This window comes from Etheostoma spectabile, chromosome 2 (genome assembly GCF_008692095.1).
Source record: "Etheostoma spectabile isolate EspeVRDwgs_2016 chromosome 2, UIUC_Espe_1.0, whole genome shotgun sequence".
NCBI classification, from domain to species: domain Eukaryota; kingdom Metazoa; phylum Chordata; class Actinopteri; order Perciformes; family Percidae; genus Etheostoma; species Etheostoma spectabile.
In genome coordinates, this window is record NC_045734.1 from 16133995 (window position 1) to 16153759 (window position 19765).

Genomic DNA, 19765 nt, shown 5'->3' on the forward strand with positions numbered 1-19765 from the left:
TGGATTGTGCAGTCAAACGTGGGTTTTGACTTACTTTTCTCACAATCCTGTGAGCTGTTCTGATTGATATTTTTCTTGGTCTTCCAGATCTTGCTTTAACTTCCACTGTTCCTGATGACTGCCATTTCTTAATTACATTCCGAACAGAGGATATTGGCATCTGAAAACGCTTTGCTACTTTCTTATCGCCTTTTCCTGCTTTGTGAGCGTCAACTATTTTCAGTTTGAGTTTTCTAGACAACTGCTTCAAGGAGTCTTTATTATCCCCAGGGGGCAATTGATTTGCTTAGAAGAAGCCATGGTGCTGATTGTTGGGGCAAGGTTAGATGAGTCTGGGCATTTAAAACCTTAAGATTGACATCACCTGGTCTTTCCAGACGATGATTGAGAACAATCTATGACGCTGTCAGGTCTCAGCTTTCCAAATGGGGCGGTGCATGCTATAAACTCTGCATGATGCCCAAACGTTTCCAGATGCCATTTTTTTGTTTTCTGTTATTTTGAAAGTGTAAATGATGGAAATAAAATCTAACTTTTTGTGACATATTAAATTAATGTCTAATCTGTCATTTGATGCCTTTTAGAGATTTTTCTTTTCAGAACAGCAGCATTGTCAAGGTTAAAAGGTTGTCAAGGTTAAAGGTTGCTTAGTTAGTGTGAAATATGGAAAAGATGACTCAGTTTGAAGCTTGGTTAAACATATTACTCCTGATAGACAGAGAAAGATAAAGACCGAGTACAGGGAGGCTGTGAGAGTCAGTTAGAGCTGGCAGGGCAAAGATAGCAGCAAGAAACCATCAGTGAAAGATGGAAGGGAGCGAAAGGAGTAGAGAGTGTATTAACCGCCTGTATGAATACACATCAACATATATGTGTGTCAACAAGTGTACAGCACTGGGAGATAAGCTAGAATCATCTCTCTCTTTCTCTGCCGTCTCCTTCCCTCACTCTTCCTCGTCTTGATCTATGGGCTGCCATCACCATGGAGACGCTCTGCCTCTGAAACAATCCACCGGAGAAAAAAATATCTTGCAAAAAGTAAGGGGCTATGTGTGTGTGTGTGTGTGTGTGTGTGTGTGTGTGCATGCGTGCGTGCGCAGACTTTTTAAAAAGGAGGTGCAGTGCACATTTTACCCACCATCATCACCCAACAAGTCAATAGTGTGAAAAAGACGACAAATCTATTCAAAGAAAAAAGCACAGACAACAGATGAGCAATGGGCCTGAAACTTACCCAAGATTTTATCGCAAGTACCTCCTACTAGAACATTCAGTACCTCAATCTTTAACGTCTTCGACTATATTTATATCCCACCTCACTCACACACTCTCTCTCACACACACACACACACACACACACACACACACACACTTAAGTAGGCTACTTGCTTTGAGTCAATATGACTCAAGCCTCCATGAAATGCCTATTGCTGCATACTGGCTTGCTAGCATTGCTGTAATGTGCGTATAACATGGGATTAGCCTCTTAAACATAATCTCAGTTTGATCAGGCAACCAAAAAGATCAAAGCAGTGTGGGTGGAGTCTCAGGAAGTTCAACTTGTTGCCGCCCAGACACTATGGCGACCCATGAGACTAGTGAGGCCCATGAAGCCACTGTGTGTGTGTCATCATGATGGGGTGACATTGTATGTATACTCAAAACCGCAACATAGGGACGCAGCAGGGAGGCTTTTTACGCCAATATAATGTAATGTAATGCGTTGTCATGGCAGCCACAACCACAGCAATTTTCATGCAATCAGCTGTGTTGCCATGGGAACAGTAATATCACCCGAGAAAGGCTGGTTGAAAGGAGTATTTTTCAGTATTTTTTTGTCTAAACCTGAGTGTTTACACAATGCCCCTCATGCTGTCTTTCACTATCAGATCAATCTCTCTATCTCACCTATGAGCAGCGCTTCGAATCACACATTTACCCGTACCTTAACCTGTGCCTTCACAAAGAGTAATGCATGCATTTTTCAGCAGAGGAGGCTGCCCTGTTTATCATTTTGTATCCCTGTACTATTGATGAAGCTTTAATGTGGCGTTTGATCCCTTCCCATGTCAGAAATCCCTTCTGGCTCTGCTAGAAGAAGATTCTGTTTTTAAACTACTAGGATGAGCTACTAACTGAGCCTCATGCGGTTTCATCACAGCCATATGCAGTGCTTGTGTGCGCCTTGCTCATCAACTGTTCCCCAACTAATCACTGGCTGTTAGAGGAATTTATCTTTTAGTTACAGAGACACTGAATCATCAATGGCATGGACACAATCCCTCTTTTTCACTCTAAAATGTCTTAAAACTTATTTCGGAGCCATTTCATACAACTTCCCTTTATCTCTAAGTGAAGCTGTACACTGTACTATCTGAAATTTGTGACAATTTCTCTGTTGCTGCAATGCAGGGATGCAAAAATACATATCCCTGCTATGCATGTGTGTAAGAAAGTCTGTGGCGCGCACACACACACACACACACACACACACACACACACACAGTATTATCAGGTTTTGGTGGATGACTCATACTGTTCATCTGGGATGAATGCAGAAGACCTGCCTCTGAAGAGTTACCAGCTACTGATGAAATATACTGCACATTACATTCCTGTAGATAGAGGCAGTGACTGTGTGAGGAGACAATGTGACAAAATGTACAACTATATACAGTATATGTTTAACTATGGTAATAGTATGGTGGAAGAGCTGTGCCACACAGGGTTTACTGCATAACATATTACAAAGTTTTTCAATGGGGCCCTATGTGTGATTACATTCAAAGGAAACCCATATCTTCAATTTACAGCAGGTACACATAAGAGTGTTTTGTTGTCAAGTCTTTAACATTGCCTACAATAAAAACATAAAATCCCTGTAACTGGACATAATGACATATCTTGATATTGGTAAATTCATTTGTATTTTCTAAAATAAAGTTCACATTTTTCAAAAATCTTAAAAAAAAAAAATCATAATAATTACTGTTATCACGTGTGTGTCATAATTATCGTTTGGTAAGTATCTGCATGTCTACCAGCTAGTTTGATAAAATCTGCAGTCAACTGTCATTCCCAAGCGCTTCAAAGTTTACCTTGCATAGCAACTGGATTCTCGCAATATCATAAAATCACGCAAAATCCCACGAAAAACAACCATCTGGCTCATCAGGTTAACTTGAAGTAGGCGCAAACCAAACTATCTGCAAAACAAATTTGTGGTATTTACGTGAATTCCCCCTCCAATAAAACAAAAACTTTAAAAATATTTTATTGGGGCTGAAACTGAATATTGAAAAACTAAAGAAAAACTAGGGGGGGAAAAAATCATTGTTTATTTATTGACTCATTTATTGCCGGTGGCACCACCCTGACAGCAGAAATACAGAGTGATGTGGACTACACATAGGAAAGATGTAAGGCTCTGAGTCTCTTTGAGCTGCAGCCTTTAATAAGTGAGTCCACAGGAGCTTCATGTGATCTTGGTCCATGAGGACCCCTGCTGAGTGGGACATAGACAGCTACCTGTGGAGTCTGGAGAGAGGGAGCACTGTATCAGAGGGAGCCCTCTCTAATTTAAAATGTGAGCAAGGGTTTAACAGACGAGGACATTGACCTTTCACAGTCTGCAAACCACAAATACTGTTTTTTCTAGTGGCCGTCTCTAGTCTCAAAAAAAAATCTTCAGATTTTTGTTTTCAAGGTAAAATTACATGAATATGTCCTTAACAGCACTTTACTAAAATATATTTATGGAGAGAAGAAGGTAACTTAGGACACGGTGAGACAAAAAAAAAAAAGTTCTAATAATTTATCTGATGATCTCATTTTTTTTGTGGAAACTTGCAAAGGGGGTAGCAGTAGCTCAGTCTGTAGGGAGTTGGGTTGGGAACCGGAGGGTCAATGGTTCAAGTCCCCGTATGGACCAAAAAGTAGGGAGTGTGGCTGGAGAAATGCCACTTCACCTCCTGGGCACTGCCAGATGCTGTTGAGCAAGGCACCATACCCCCCCAACTGCTCAAAGCGCTCGTTTGGCTGGCAGCCCACTCACTCTGTCATCTCTCCATTAGTGCATGTATAGATCCTGAGCATGTGCGTGTGTATGGTTCAGGACTGTGTGTAAACTAACAAAGTGTGGACACAGGGTGTAAATTGCAATTTCCCCATAGGGGATCAATAAACAGATTCAAAATTAAGGCATACTACTACACACAATATGGTAACTCCTTTAATAACTCATTACAAGCAATAGTTTCTGACCACTGCACCTGCTTTTCAATTTGTTTCTTTAGAACACAGTGCATACACTGCTTTTGTTGTAATGTACTGTATATGTTAATGTTTTAATTTTGTCAAAGTTTTACTGCAATAGCTGCAGCTATGTTTTAATGTCTTGTATCGACTTGCCTCTCATTTCTGTCTTGGCAAAGGTCATCAATAAAATATTAAACATTAATATGACAAACAAAAATACACGAGTAGCTGGAGTTTACTCATTTGGAATATGAAGAGACACTTTTAATTATTTTGTCAGTGTGTGGTCCTTCATTTCTATAACGTTGGACTGTTTATCTGAGCTACACACATCTGAAAGTACCTTTAAAAAAAATCTGATTGAAGAGAGCAAACCATTTCACATGTTTGTCTAACTTCCAACAAGAGTTAAATGATTCACTGTTTTTATCTACTGTATGTGCCTTGGGGTACTACATAAGGAAAAGCAAATACAAATTAGGGTTTGACTTAGCCTAAAAGGAGAACATGTTGACTAAAAGTGACTTAAAATGTGTAAATTAAATTAAAAGTTATTGGAAGTCCCCATTTTTTGAGTGTAATATTACACAATAAAACTAAGGCCATTATAAAAAGTTAATTTATATACCTACAACTAATCATGCCAGTTACAGTGTATTGTGTAATACTTTTCACATATGGCACTGAACATGTAACAGATGTGCGATGGTGTTCAAAGATCCAATAAGAAAAAGGCTGTATGAAAAATTGATTGGTTATATCTATGGCATTTATGTCATTGGCATTAATGTCCCTCACAGGAATTTAGGAAAGGACAGGGTTGACAGAGTAAAAAGAACAAAATGGAATTAATTAATTAATATACAAAAAAGGGGGTGGAAGAGAGCTCATCATTGCTCTCTAAATCAGCAATTTAGCTTCAGTTAAATTTCAGTGAGAATGGACTTCTGTAAGAGTATCACAGAACGAGAAAAGAAAAATAAAGAACAAAGGGGTGAAAAGCAGAGAATACTCAGGAACAAAAATTCATATATCCATGCAGTTCAGACAAGAGACCTCAGTAGAAATTAGGTTAACAAAAGAAAAGGAAAGGATCTATGAAAAGAGACGATCAGTTGTGCTCTAGGCCTGCTTGAATTATAATAAACAGAGCCAGGATTTTTTAGAAAGACACTTTTATTGAAAAGCAATAATACTGCTCTTCTTTAAAGGTGAAATAGGATGGGAGTAATATGCTCACCTTACATGCATGGCAGGCAGTACATGGGTTAATTGGCCTGCAGAAAAGGTTCTCCACTGAACTCTACAAACGTCTTGTCAGGTCACATAAAAGCAAACTCACTACAAAAAAATAATCATATCTACCAGTGCGGCATTTCAATCAGCAGAGGGGAACATTTGCAGTCAAACAAATATTTAAAAAAACATCCTTTCCCTGCAACATACACACACATACACAAATAGGCCCATTAGCGCCTCATCCAAAACCACTTGGTGCTCCATTTCTCATTATCCAAGCATTCCTGTCCTTTCTGTCTGGCAGGAAAAAATGGATGGCCTCTAGAGCTCTGTGTGTGTGCGCTTCCTTATTTGTGTTGGAACTTGTGGTGTATGTATGCATGTATTTATATGTGCATGTTTGTGTGTGTCTGCCCCATAAGGTCAAGCCCCTGAACAAATTTGAGAGCGTGACTCACGAGGGCCTCCCATCTCCGTCCATCAGCAATGACAGGATGGCACGCCTATCCTGCATGCAGCCCACTGTGGCCTGTAGATATACAGGACCATGCAGAGACATATGGCCTTATTATTGCTTTTGTCTCTGGGGGTTAGGGGATGGAATAGGTGGAATTATATGAGAGTGTGTATATGTGTGTGTGTGTGTGTTTCTCGCCTCTGGTGTCTCCATCAAAATCCACAGATCCAAAGTCTGTACTTTTGCTCAGTCAAATGGAGAAAAATGGAATGGCTTGATGGAAAAAAAAAACACTCACAACACTCACAACACACACACACACACACACACACACACAAAAAGCAGCATCCCAGGTGTGTGCCTGAAGGATGATTGAGAGCTAACCCTGTGTCTTATAGCGCCCCTTGGGGACTTAAATATTCATGGCTGTGGTGTTATTGTTATCTCAGTCGGGTTGGTGGCAGAATCCTACACGGCAAGCTTAAGTGCCTCTAATATTAAAAACAGAAACATGGGTAAAGGAAATATCTAAATTTACGGTAATAAATCAACCTCACACTGGAGATTAATGCAGCAGTGCCAGGGGAGGTTGCATAATGCTTCCCTAGTTCTTCACATTTCTCGAATTCAAACTGACAGTGAAACAAACAAAAAAAACTGACTAAATGTTAAATATTAGGAAAAAGGAAGGATGAAAGTCATGTGCATAGTTTTGTAAGGCTTAAATGCATTTAATAAGGAATGACATCAGTAATTTTAAGCATTTATTAAAGTAAACCCTGAAGAGCAGTTATATGTCATGCTATAACAACAAATGTGTGTGTGTGTGTGTGCGTGTTTGCATGTGTGGTTCTGTGTGCTAGTGCTAACCACACTCTTGTTCTTTAGCTCTTTTTTCATTAATCTGGTTGTTACCAAGAATCTCTATACAATGTGAACTGTAAAAGCATGCCCTATAAAGTTAAATGAGGATTAATTACTGAATACCAATGCTCTCGCTTGTTCTGTAATGTGCCAAAAAGTTGAAAAACAAGAGGAAGAGGAAAAGACAGATGTTTTCCTTTAAAGCTGTGGGTTAAGCTATAGATGATACAAGATTTTGTTAAAGCGCTAATGTCTCTGTTCATCTTGTGTTTTAAGTTTTTCTTGGTGAATTAAACAAATTATTGCTCTACTTAGGGAATGTGTCTTTATTTGTGTTTGTATTTGTAGTCCATGTTGTACTGCATGTGTGTCGTCGCACATTTGCTCAACTAGCTTCAGCAACAGAAAACCAAACTACACTTTTTTTTTTATCCCTGTGATTTTCCCAGCCAGCTCCTTTGGCTCTGACTCATATACTGTAAATAAATAAAAAAATGTCATCTGCTTTTCCATTGTGCATGACACCCTGCTCATTTTCTGTACCAAAATACATTTCAAAGCTTATAAAAACTAGGTGAACATGGTTCATTGCTTTTTAATTTGCCATGTTTTTTCAGCAAGGGATGATTATCTCTCCTAGACCTGGGCTCAAACTCAAAACAATATTTAATCAGAAGCACAGATTGTTTATTTGAAGTTACAGCTCCCAAAGACAAATGATCTGTGCTGAAAATGTGATGTAAAAGCAAACCTTTTAATTTTGAAGAGCAACTGGCAGCCAAAGCATTGAACCCTTTTTACACTAAACTCTCTATGTGTAGCTTTCATGGCTCAGATGGGTTGGATGTTCCAGCCCTGAACACATAACCTCACTAAGTAACGTGGTTCCCTTTCCTTTGGAAATAACTCCACGTTACTATCGTAGGTAATAAGCTAGTTAGCAGGGCATGCTAACTTTTGCAGCTCATGTTAGAGCAGATAAATACACAGTTTAATCCAATCCTTACACTTTTGCTCTTGTGGTTTTAGTTTTGTAAATGCTAAAAAGGCACCACTCTCCAAAAACTTAAGGATCACCTTTACTAGAGTGCAACGTAAACATGTAGTCCAAAGTTTGACAGTCCTGCTGAGGCTAGTTACAGTTGGTAAACTACGACTTGACAAACTGGGCGTGATTTTGCACATTTTTTACACATTTTTAGTTCACATTTCCTCTATCTGTATTTGTCTATCCCGCCCCCTCTGCCCTGCCCATCCCCCTAGCATTGACTTACTTCAGTATCTCCTTGGAGTGGCCGGTGTTGGAGCTCTTTTTGTCAGGTGTTCCTTGGCAGCTTGATTTTAGCAGGGTATGTGGCCCCCGGTCCAGCATCATAGTGGAGGTCGCCGTGGCAATGACAGCCACTGCATCACGTACCCTGGCCTCGATGTTGTAGTCCCATTCGTCATATGACACCGAGATAAGCCCTGGAAAGGACAGAAAGATGGAGTGAGGTAAGAGGAAGGAATGTATGGAAAGTGGGAGGAAAAAGAATAAGTAGAAAGAAATATGAAGAAAGATGAAAAGGAGGGGAAGAGAGACAGAAAAGTATGAGAAAGAGAGGAAGGATACAAACAGGCAAGCAGAGTGCAATGAAATACAGCCAAAGGGGGGAAAAGAAATGAAAATGCTGAAAAGTGGCAAAATGAAGACTGCAAATATTACTTAAAATATTTTAATTTGGAACAAGCCAGAATGCAGCTGTTTACTGTGCTACTCTGTTAAAATAAATAAATAAATAAATAAATAAATAATTAAAGCTACAGGTTGAAATCACGAGAAAGATTTGGTGAATATGAGCGTCAGTCGAGACCCTGGTCATACCTTGGCTCATTTTGTTATGCTTTGGCTTTCCAAGCACGAGGAACTGCTGGCTATCAGGCGTCAGCATCTATTTCTTACACCAGTAAACAACTGCACATTTGAGTCATTTTCCATGGCTGGTTTGGGTTATGTAGTCACATTTTAAACTTGCATCGCAAATGTTTTGGAAAAAGGCAAACCTGCATTTTCAGGCAGGCTTGGTGTTAGTGGTTTCACACACATGAAAAATGTTGAACTACAGGTAAATTCTTCAAATAAACTGCTTCAAACATGCTTGGTGACTAAGGGGAAGGGGGCAAGAGACAGTCACTGTGAAATCCCAAGGGGGTCTCTTTCCTGCCTTACCCAATTCAATGGAAAAATACTTTTAAAACAATACTGGAAATTCTGTTAATGATGGACTCCAGTGAGGTCAAAGCTCAGACTGTTATTATAACTGATGGCCACAATATAAAAGTAAAGCTTGTCAGTCCGCCTTTATCTAATATTTATGTGAGATATTGCACAATTAAATGAGCAAATAAACTCCCAAACAAATTATAAACTCACTTACCTGAGGTCAACAGAAATCAGTATGCACCCTACAACTGACTGGCACAGTGTAGTGCAAATACAAAAGGAGAACATTTGCATATATGCAAACAAGCCCATCTGTCACTTGTGCCCACATTTTAACACAAAGCTTTTTTGAAAACTTACCACATAAGAATGTAATACAAATTTCAGTGTTTTGCTCTCCAACACTAAAGCAGAAGAGTTGCTTAAATTAGTCTTAGCCATTTTTTTGAATCTTTAATAACCCTGTATGTATGTATAACCTAGTATGATGCAGGGATGCTGTATGAATGTATACATTGTTATATGACTATACATACAAAAGAAAAGCTGCTAGCTATCAAGCTTGATTTGATTTATTTAATTGTATCAAGAATGCCTTACGTGTAAAGACATCAAATACAATCAAGGATTAAAACACAATAAAATCCAGAACTTATTTCCATTGTAGTCCTCAGCACATCAGGTCAAGACAAGACACTGACAGAGTGTGTGATAAACATTGACATGACATAAAAACACAGTTTAAAACACAGAACCAGTCTATGTTGAAATGTTAATTAATTTGTAAAATAATTTTGATTACGCAACTCGATTTCTGTATTCATATTTATTTATTTATTTTATAAAGACACTGTAATTCCATGATGGATTAAAAAGCTTATAGTTGGCCTACAATTGCATGCAGGACCTCTTTAAAATGACACATTTCACTGCTTCTATATAAAAAAAGTAAGTCTGCACTGTATTGACATCGCCCCCTGAGAGGGTTTTAATGTCTGACCTATGAACTTCTGATTCCCTGTCTGTCAGTAAATTACATCCAGCAAAGGTGGGCTACTTTAATTAAGTTGAACATACTGCATAGGCCTACATTCAAAGTACAACAAAGTATATTGACATGAATCAATCATATAATATACTGGTATGCTGACTGACAGTCTTCTTACACAATCAAAGCTACGGTATTTCCCAGGACTTCCAAAAATGTTATGATTCAGGAATTACCACAACATTTTTTAGAGATGCACTGATCCAACTTTTTCTTTCTTGATACTAAGACTCAGAGTCAACATCGAAAACTCAACACTAAAAACTCAATAGCAGCCCCCTTTTTTACCATAATCAAAATCTGTAAACCTACTTGAAACTTTTTGGGATAACATTTATCTAAGGTAACCTAGGGTTGGGGACTGCTGATGCTCTAAAGAATTAGTTGACAGCACAAAGTGAGTGCAACTGTCAATGTATGTTTATGGCCAACACCTGGACAAATCACTCTGAGGATGTTGATCATTTCCAAGTGGTCTCAAATTTGAAAACTGTAATTAAGGGGAAAAGAGAGAGAGAGAGAGAAAGAGAGAGAGAGAGAGAGAGAGAGAGAGAGAGAGAGAGAGAGAGAAAGAGAGAGAGAGAGGGAGGTCTTTTGGTGTTATCTGTTTATGCTATGATTAAAAACAAAGCATTATAACTAATTTGGCAATGGTGGCTTAATGTTTAAAATTTGACACATGGCACTTAATGAGCGTTCTCTGCAAAACCTTGGCTGCATTTTTATGTCAGCAATGGTATGATATATACTTTGAGCATGTGAGATCTCTATTTGAACCCTGAAATGCTAAGACTACCTTGTGTTTGGGTATACCTGTAGGGAAGACAGAGGGAACGTGGTCTGCATCTCCAGCCACCAGTGAGGGCACGATCCAGGTGAAGCCATAACCTGTGAGGCCCACAGAATGGGCCACCTCGAAGATAGTGCTTGCTTCTTCCTTTGTGCAGTACAGTAGAATTACAGGACTCTGCAGTTTCTTTAGCTGGTTTTGGATCTTGGAGTCTCCGTCATCTACTGACATGTCCAGTAGGAAGACTTCTTCTAGCTCCCAACCCACAAAGCTGTTATCGATGGTACTGCGTACCTAGATAGGAAAGGGAAATGTGATATTAAAAAAGTGTAGGATGCACACATACAGTTGTTAAGAAAAGCTGTCTCCTCCTCCAGCTCCCAGATTACAAAACTGTTCTGTCTTTGCACATCCCTTGGGAGTAGGACGCAGCAATGTAACAAGACTGAGATTAGTTAATCTCTTTTCCCAAATCTTAAAGCTATATGCTCAGACACACACAGAAAACTCTCATGGAGACACTGTCTATTTTATAACACCAAAGGCTTAATTAGAGATTATGTGCAGCATTAAGTGATTTTAGTATTCTGGATGTTCCTTTCTTTATATGTGGCATTTAGATGAAAGGCATATTTTTGTTTTGTGTTCCAGAGGGAGAGAGGAAGTAATAGCCGTATCTTAAGGGAATCAGTCCAAAGGGAGTTATACCATACACGTTGAGTAACAGGAAGAAAAAAGCATTTTGTGTGCAGCATATCCCATTACAACTCATTTTCTTTTGTATTGAAAGAAGAAAAAGAAACCTTGAATGTTATGTGTGCTTGATATTTGCTTGCGAGAGACAGTAGGATTTAAAGCTTTAGTGGGTAACTTTTTATATTAATGAACATCCGTTACATTCAAGCTATTGCTAAATGAGTTGCAATAAAGCTAATTAAGACAACTCCACACGAGACTCTCTGTATTTCTCAGTGTGAGATTGTGTCCTCTGGTGACTTTCCGGCACAGAAGCTGGAGTGAAGATACTTACTTTTCTGAAGAGTCCATCAACTTTTTTTGATCCTCCGTGTCCTCCTTGGCTACTAGCAAATGCATGGAGGAGGGGGGCGGAGGCCATGTGTGCGATCACGCAAGGCTTGTGCCATGTCAACGCGACACAGTTTTGTTGTCATTACTTTGAATTCCTCATGGGGCGACAAACACGCACTATAGGTTTAATATGGTGCTAATAACGGGTTTATACTTTTCTAGATACTTTATTCATTAAGGCTTCAAGTAGTTTCTTTTCAAAATACCTTTAAACCTCAAAAAATTCCTTCATGTGACCACATGTACTTTGTATTGTCCTATGCATTATTATTGTGTTTTGTCTTTCTTATTGTATTCTTGTTTTCTCTTTCTCATGCTGTATCGGATGCTGGTGACTTTAATTTCCTTGCGGGAGTCATCCCAAAGAGATTAATAAAGCTAAGTCTAAGTCTAAACATTTTGCAGATACAGTATATAGTAGGGACAGTAAACTATACCAGCTGATATGAGACTCTTTACATTCAATATAAAGCTATTTAACCATGGGCAATAAATATTATTTTTCATGAACTCCATTTAGATATTAATAGGATTTTTGTTCTTTTAAAACATATTGTTGCTTTATGTTGTTTATTGTTGTTGCTTTTCCTTTGTTCAAATACCCTAACATTGCTGCCATATAATTAAGAAATAAGATTAGTTTTCAATAATGTTTCATTCTTTTCACATGTGTGTCTGATGTTTAAAGTTGTTCACGATCTCATACCATCCCCTTTAAAGAGTATGTTCTAAGCCCTGGAGATAAGGAGGCTGAAGTCTCACTGAGTGGCTGCATTCAAAAAGATATGCTCGGCCATTCTGCCTTTTCCATTAGAGCAATCAGAAAATGGAACTTGCCAAACCTTATCATTTTTAAAAGCCTGAAATTATGGCTTAAAACCACACAGTCAAGTCCTCCGAAATAATGGCTTTTGTTAGGATCTAGTCATCCATGGTACATAGTCCTAGCTAAATAAACACCAAAATAAATTAAAACGTTAGACAAAATACAACCAGGGACAAATAAAAAAATATTAAAACTACAGTTTGTCAGGCCTCTTATTATGGGTTCCCAAAAAACAAAAGTAACAATACCTAATGTGCATGAGATCCTGAGCAAAAGTGAACCTCTCATTTGAATCCATAGTTGAAAAAAAATGTACGTCCATTAACTGTACACTATAATCAAAGGAATACATTTATCCTTGCAGATGATATTCTTTTAATATAATAATAATAATAATAATAATAATAATAATAATAATAATAATAATATTCTCTCTTCTATTTTAGTAGTAGTTTAATAATGTATAAAGATGGTATATGCTGGTATATGCTTATAAGCAGTAAACAATTTTTCACTGTATTAAAAAATACAGTAAAAAAAAGTTGTTCATGGAGCGGTTCAAAAGTCACAGGTGAACGGACAAACCATTCAATAAACTGTCTATTACATGTATGTCTTTATGTTTGTTGTTTATTTACCTTGTTGACAAAGTCCTGGTAGCCAGGGTAGTACGTTGTGACTATTGAGAAGATGTACCAGTCATACTCCTCCATGATGTTCAACATGACGGAGGCCTGCTGCTCGATGGAAGGACCAAACTGGAAAAACATGGAATTGTCATCCTGAAAACCAGAGACAAGATGCCAATCAGCAAACAAGGTCATGAGTCACACAGCATGAGAGAGAGCTGGAAGGTAGGGCACAGAGGATTGTAGAGCGTTGTCCAGATGCTGCATCCTCAGGAACTAATATAGTTCCATTTATTAGATTGGAATTGTGCCTTTTCTGTGTATGTTCTGAAACTGAACTAAGGAATATGCAGCAATATGACATATTTAACTTCTGTATTTGTGTTTTAATCAGAGAACTTCTATGCAAGGTCAAAGAAAGTTTTTCCACTAGTTATGAATATTCCAAACATAGACAAGGTGACTCATTTATTATCAAGGAGCACTATCAATGCTATGACAGCACATTTAGTATGCAGCAGAGAGCATGACAGGTAAGATGACCACTTGGTTCAATAATATTTAATGTCGGGTACCAAATGTGTGGACCGACATCTCTGTTAAAACATTTGTCTCCACGGAGAGAGAAAGAAGAGACAAAATAAGAAGAGCTCTTGGCACTCGAGGACCTCAATGTTTGGTGTTATAGATTGTTCAAGGGCAGGTTGATCCCCCATGTAAAACTGCCAAGCCACTCATCGGGAGAAGTCAAGACAGATTATTACGATTGTTAGTGACCGGAGGCGACATGTCATGGGTTCTTTGTGTGTCCAGAGTAAAATATACTTTTGAAAGGTGACTGAGATGACTGGAGGTGTTGGTTCACGATTGAACATGGTCGTACTTCATTGTTAAATAGTCTAAATCAATCAAGAAGTAAATGTTTACATTAACAGAATAGTTTACATTGACTGTAAGCCCCCAGAACACTGAGGCGGACAGAAAAGATTGGGGCCGATCAATCTAATTTTTCCAACAAACCTCTCCCCTCGGGCAGGAGGCTGCGGTCCATCAGGAACAAAACCTCACACCATAAAAACATTCCCCTCTGCAGTCAGCCTCATTAACAAGGCCCCGAACCCATACTGACATTGACTCTCCCGTGCTTCAGCCTTGATCTTGGGACCACAAGGAGCAACTGGTTAGCTGACCTGAGTGACCTTGGAGGGACTTATGGTTGCAATAGGTCGGAGAGATAGGTTGGAGCTAGCCCATTAAGTGCTTTGCACGTAAACAATCATATCTTGAAATCAATTCTGAAATGTACAGGGAGCCAGTAAAGCGAGGCCTGTACGGAGGAGATGTGTTCTTGTCTGCGTGCTCCTGTCAAAAGACAAGCTGCAGCATTCTGGACCAACTGCAAGTGTCAGAGAGAAGCCTGGTTTACATCAGGGCATTACAGTAGTCAAGCCTCATTGAAATAAAAGCATGCATAACCCTTTCAAAAAATGTATTTTATCTGCTAGTCCAATTTAAAATCACTATCCATTATCACACCCAAACAGTAGACCTCATATATGGTCCAAGGGAACACAGGTTCATATGAATGGCATTACAGTCACCACCTGGTTAAAAAAATCTGGACTTCAGTTTTGCTTTGATTAAAGCTTAAGAAATGTAATACGTTTTAATGTCCTCGAGACATTTCAAAAGTGGAGTCAAGGAGTTGGCATCTTTCTGTTTTCAAAAGGCAGGAAGATTTGGGTGTTGTCAGCATACAGGGGAACTAAAATGCATACTTTTTTGAGGATGGACCCTAGGGGAGCATATGAATGGAAAAGAAGATTGGCCCGAGAATAGAACCTTGAGGAACTCCACAAGGGTGATTCTTGTGTTTAACTCTACTTCATTCCACTGGATAAAGGTTACTGTCACTGCTCATTATTTAATGCACAGATCGTATTATCAATATTTGAATCTAGCTCCCCTTTAAGTCCATCATTTTTGCGGTTTACTAACTCTGCAGTTTTGATACAGAATGTGATTAAAATCTAGGTGAAATCAAGGACCTTGCACACATCACAGCATGATTAGTGACTACAGTACACCCTTTTTAAATCAATTGTTTTAATTAATTTGTCTTGAACTTAAAATTAAAATGAAAGGTCAAAGTTTCTAGCATTTACTCTTCAGTGATTGTTTACATGTGCCCCCCAGAACATCTTGCATGCACTACTACACTCTGTATATGTTTCATGTTCGACTGCATTCGTACACATGCGTGGATTACAATTGGTCATGCACATTAGTCATACAGGAGGCTGAGCACTCCTTGAGTTAGATGCGCTAACTCCACACTAGATCAAAGCCCATCTCCCCCTTCCTCCACTTTCTTTTCCGACAGAAATGGTAGGTTACCAATTTTTCACTATAATGAGGTAATAACATCGCAGTGTCAAGTGAGGATGGACTGATTGGCAGTGGTGGAAACGGGGGGGGAAGGCGAGTGTGTGTGCGCTCAGGCTGAAACGTGATGTTTTACCAACACTGACTGTAAATACGCTCTGCTCTGTTCGAGACGGTAATGAAGGTATTCTCACGCATGAATGACAGCTAAAGCACCATTCAACTCTAACCTACGACTTCAACCATTGTTTGAGGTGAGTGCTACAGGTAATTTACACTGACATTATTAATCCATCTGTGGATCCAGTCATTTTATATAACCATGTTCACCACATAGATACCTTTTCCTGTCTTTAAAGGATGAAGCTGGTTGTATTCTTTATTAGGGATGGGGATCGTAAAGTTTATTAATATTGATATAATTTTCAAAATCATTTTTTCCAGTTTGTGTACTTGTCTATTTTTAGACATAACATACTGTATGGTCCACTAGTCTCGATAGCAGTATCGGTAAGCTTGGACCTTGTTGATTTTGGGGTTTTGAGAAATATGGAACCGGGACATTAATAAAACTGGGTCTCAAGACCAATCCCTATTCTTTATTCTTCTTATTATCAACAAATCCCTTTAAAAAAACAAAAACCAACAATGAGTTGATCTGAACAAGTATTGTGTAGCCAAAGCCTGACATAGCTTATTCCTCTGTGCCACAGACCTCAAAATACCATTAAAATACATCAATGAGCCACACTGTTGAACTGGGCTACTTCGTCATGATGAACGTGGCCACTGTATCTTATTTTGAGTCAATCCCAGATACTATTGTGCTGCTGTAAATACTCCGTAGAGCAGCATGTGTGTTAATCCGCTGCTGAGAATAGTTCCAAGAGTTGTGCTATTTATTCCTGTTTGAGTAACGGATGCTAAAAACTACAGTGCCCAATTTTTTGGGAAAATTACTGAGCCTTTAAAAAATAAAAAATAAATAAAAGTAAAGGTAAAAGACTGTGGACTAGGTGGTTTTGGTCTTTTTATGGGATTTGTTGAAAGTATGAAAAATACAAAATAATGCCAGCCTCTTAAGACTAAAAAATGTTATTAAAAAAATTCAACATCTCTTCTCAGAAAACTGCCGTGGTTACTGTGAAAAGTTAGCATGAGGACTATTTATTCTGCACAAGGCAATGGCCACCATTGAGGACACTAAGGTTATTTCCTGATAACCTATTTGTTCATTTGTAAATTTTGTGTGATTTTGTTGAGGTGACTTTACATTTTACAATTAAAAAAATAACTATCAGTGGTTATTTTATAAGAGTTTTTTCTAGTAGTCTTAGATTGATTGATTGACTGTGTGCATAATTGAACAGTAGGTTGATTGAATAAATAAAATGTAAAACATCCAAGGTTTTTTGATAAAAGTTGAGACTTTTTGATCATTATTGTCTGAGGGATGTTTTGTGCGTGCTGGGCCAACTCGTGACCTCAGTATTTCTAAAATCTTGGCTGCTTCTCTAAAAAGTACTTTCAATGAAAATTGCTGGGTTCTGTGGATTATCCAGGCTAACCAGGACATTGTTTTTGGAAATACCCAATATTGATGAATTATGTTAATGTCATTTTCCATCTCCCTTGTATTTGGGTGGCAGCTGAAATCTCAGACAAGTATATGATATTGGACAGATATTAGACAACTAGAAGGAACTGATTAATAAAATGTTTGTGATTTGGGTGAATTGACTTTCCTCAACTCAACTTTTTCTCTCGTCTTCTTCCATCACTGGCTCTTGCTTTTTCATTTCCTCTAGCTTACTTACTTACACAGTATCTATTTCTCATTCAACTCTCTCTTTGTCTTGTTATCACTCTGTCCTGATTCTTTCTTTCTAAAAGTAGGCTTAGACAGGTGTAATCACTTGTGAGACCAAACTTGCCATTCAGAGGGATCGTGAGGGCACTACTTACTTAATTTTCTCCTTCTTAGATTACAGCTAATCATCATCACATTCTACTTTCTCTTTCATATCCATATCAATCCTATTTGGTTTCTGTCCTTTATTCACGTGGCATTAGTGTCAAGCTTTTTCTCCGTCTCTCTTTATCCTGACCCCCACCTTTGCCCGATATATATTTTTCTTCTTTGCCCTTTGTTTTTACATAATGTCCAGCTCCATTAGTTCATTTTACAGAGGTATGAAGTGTACTGCAGGGCAAAGTCTGTGTGTGTAATTACCAAAGCTGCCTGTTTCCCTTCCTGCTTGTTTTCTTGCCTGTCGTTTCACATCATACACTATGAGCCCAAGAAAGAGGTTTGTCACCTAATTTTCAAGCAATGTTTTTGTGTCTTCTTGCAAGTTACTGTCTGTGAGGTGGGATACATTTTGTAATTTGTGCTGTCAGGTTTGGTTAGGCAGTGTTGAAAATGACTGGAGGGACTGCAGGATAAACGGGTATGAGAATGACGCTCTAGTTGTTATATAAATAGAATTTTTTTTTAATCAACAACATCAAAACCTAGACTCAGATGTGTTGAAGACGCATTTTACAATACAAAACTTTTGGTGTATTTAAAATTATGTCCGACAACTAACTTTGTTGACTCGTTGTTCACTTAGCCCCTCCTTAGTTGCTGTTGCTACCCTGTCAGACTTTACATTCTAGTGTAGGTCGTTTGCAATGATGGCGGCAGATTTCAAAGTCAAAATGCTTAGTATTTTATTTAACAATGGCTACTTGATTTGAGACATTGGCAGACAAAAGCAGCTTTGCATTTTTTAATTAAGCTAACGTTAGCTCCATATCAAGACTAAAAATGTCATCTTTGGCTTTTTGACTCTTTATAGGACAATAATCTTTTAAAAGGTCTCAAACATGCACTTGATGGATACATACATAATATTATGCTTAAAGACTGTGTAAAGAGGGTAAAGCTGCATGTTCCAGTATTTAACATCCAAGTTGAGTCTCAAGTCATTTATCTTATATCTAGTCAAGTTGCAAGTCATAAAAACAATGACTAGTGCCCACTTGAGTCCTAGTCACAGTGACTCGAATCCACATCTCTGAAAAAATGTAAATATAATGTGTAAATTCAAATTTTCTGTCTGTGTGTGTGTGTGTGTGTGTGTGTGTGTGTGTGTGTGTGTGTGTGTGTTGTGTGTGTTTGTGTGTGTGTGTGTGTGTGTGTTATGTGTAGGGCTGCACAATTATGGCCAAAATGATAATCACGATTATTTTGTATCAATATTGTGATCACGATTATTCTCACAATTATTTGTTGATTTTAACCAAAACAAATTTTATTGTCACATAGGCTGTTTATAACAACTTTCACATCCATGTTATGTTACATTCTTCTTATGTTGAAGTTGTATGTTGTATAGACATACAGCTGCAACACATGTAAATGAAAATTAGCTATCTGAAATAAATAGTGTAGGATATTTATTTATTTTAAATGCATCTCTGTAAAAGTTCCTTCAATTGTTTTTAACAATAACTAATTAAAAGAAGATTATACTCGACAGTCACTACACTTTATATCTTTGACTTTATATTTTTGACATTTTATACTGTTATATTCTTATATTTTTTTGTGTCAACGCTGTAAAGGGATTTTTTTAATCTCGTTGCACAAGTACCGTGTACTTGTGTATAATGACAAAGGCATTCTATTGTATTCTATTCTAAAAGAGCTAGGGAGAGAGAATGCGATGGACGTACTCATAGAGCAACGGCTGATCATTATGAATGGGTCCAGCACGGGTCGAATGGCGGATACACACGTTGTGTGTACAAAATGTCTGTATCGTCACTGCGCTGTATTTTTATGAACTATGATATTCTGGCCATGGGTCACATCTCTGGCCCAGATCCAGCAGCTCCGTCTCACACGCTATCACTCTACGAACTGAAGTTAGTTGCATTCAATAACTTCTTCTGCTAACTAGCACCGACTAGCACTGGTCACTGCTGTTG

At 38.3% G+C, this 19765-nt stretch overlaps 1 protein-coding gene and 1 long non-coding RNA gene across 4 annotated transcripts in view; one reads left to right on the forward strand and one right to left on the reverse strand.

The window, feature by feature from the left end:
• grin2bb (glutamate receptor, ionotropic, N-methyl D-aspartate 2B, genome duplicate b) overlaps window positions 1–19765 on the reverse strand; it is a gene marked incomplete at its 5' end in the record, with an annotated part of 80855 nt that overhangs the window by 31480 nt on the left and 29610 nt on the right. For all 3 annotated transcript variants that reach the window (XM_032537554.1, XM_032537548.1, XM_032537540.1), the window contains 3 exon segments: window positions 8092–8284; window positions 10882–11152; window positions 13412–13555. In XM_032537554.1, the coding sequence (XP_032393445.1) occupies window positions 8092–8284; window positions 10882–11152; window positions 13412–13555 (608 nt within the window).
• The window catches only part of LOC116702992 (uncharacterized), an 18777-nt gene continuing 15270 nt past the window's right edge, over window positions 16259–19765 (forward strand). Inside the window, exon 1 of the long non-coding RNA XR_004335301.1 lies at window positions 16259–16271. This is a non-coding gene — a long non-coding RNA (uncharacterized LOC116702992). The remainder of the gene's footprint in view (window positions 16272–19765) is intronic.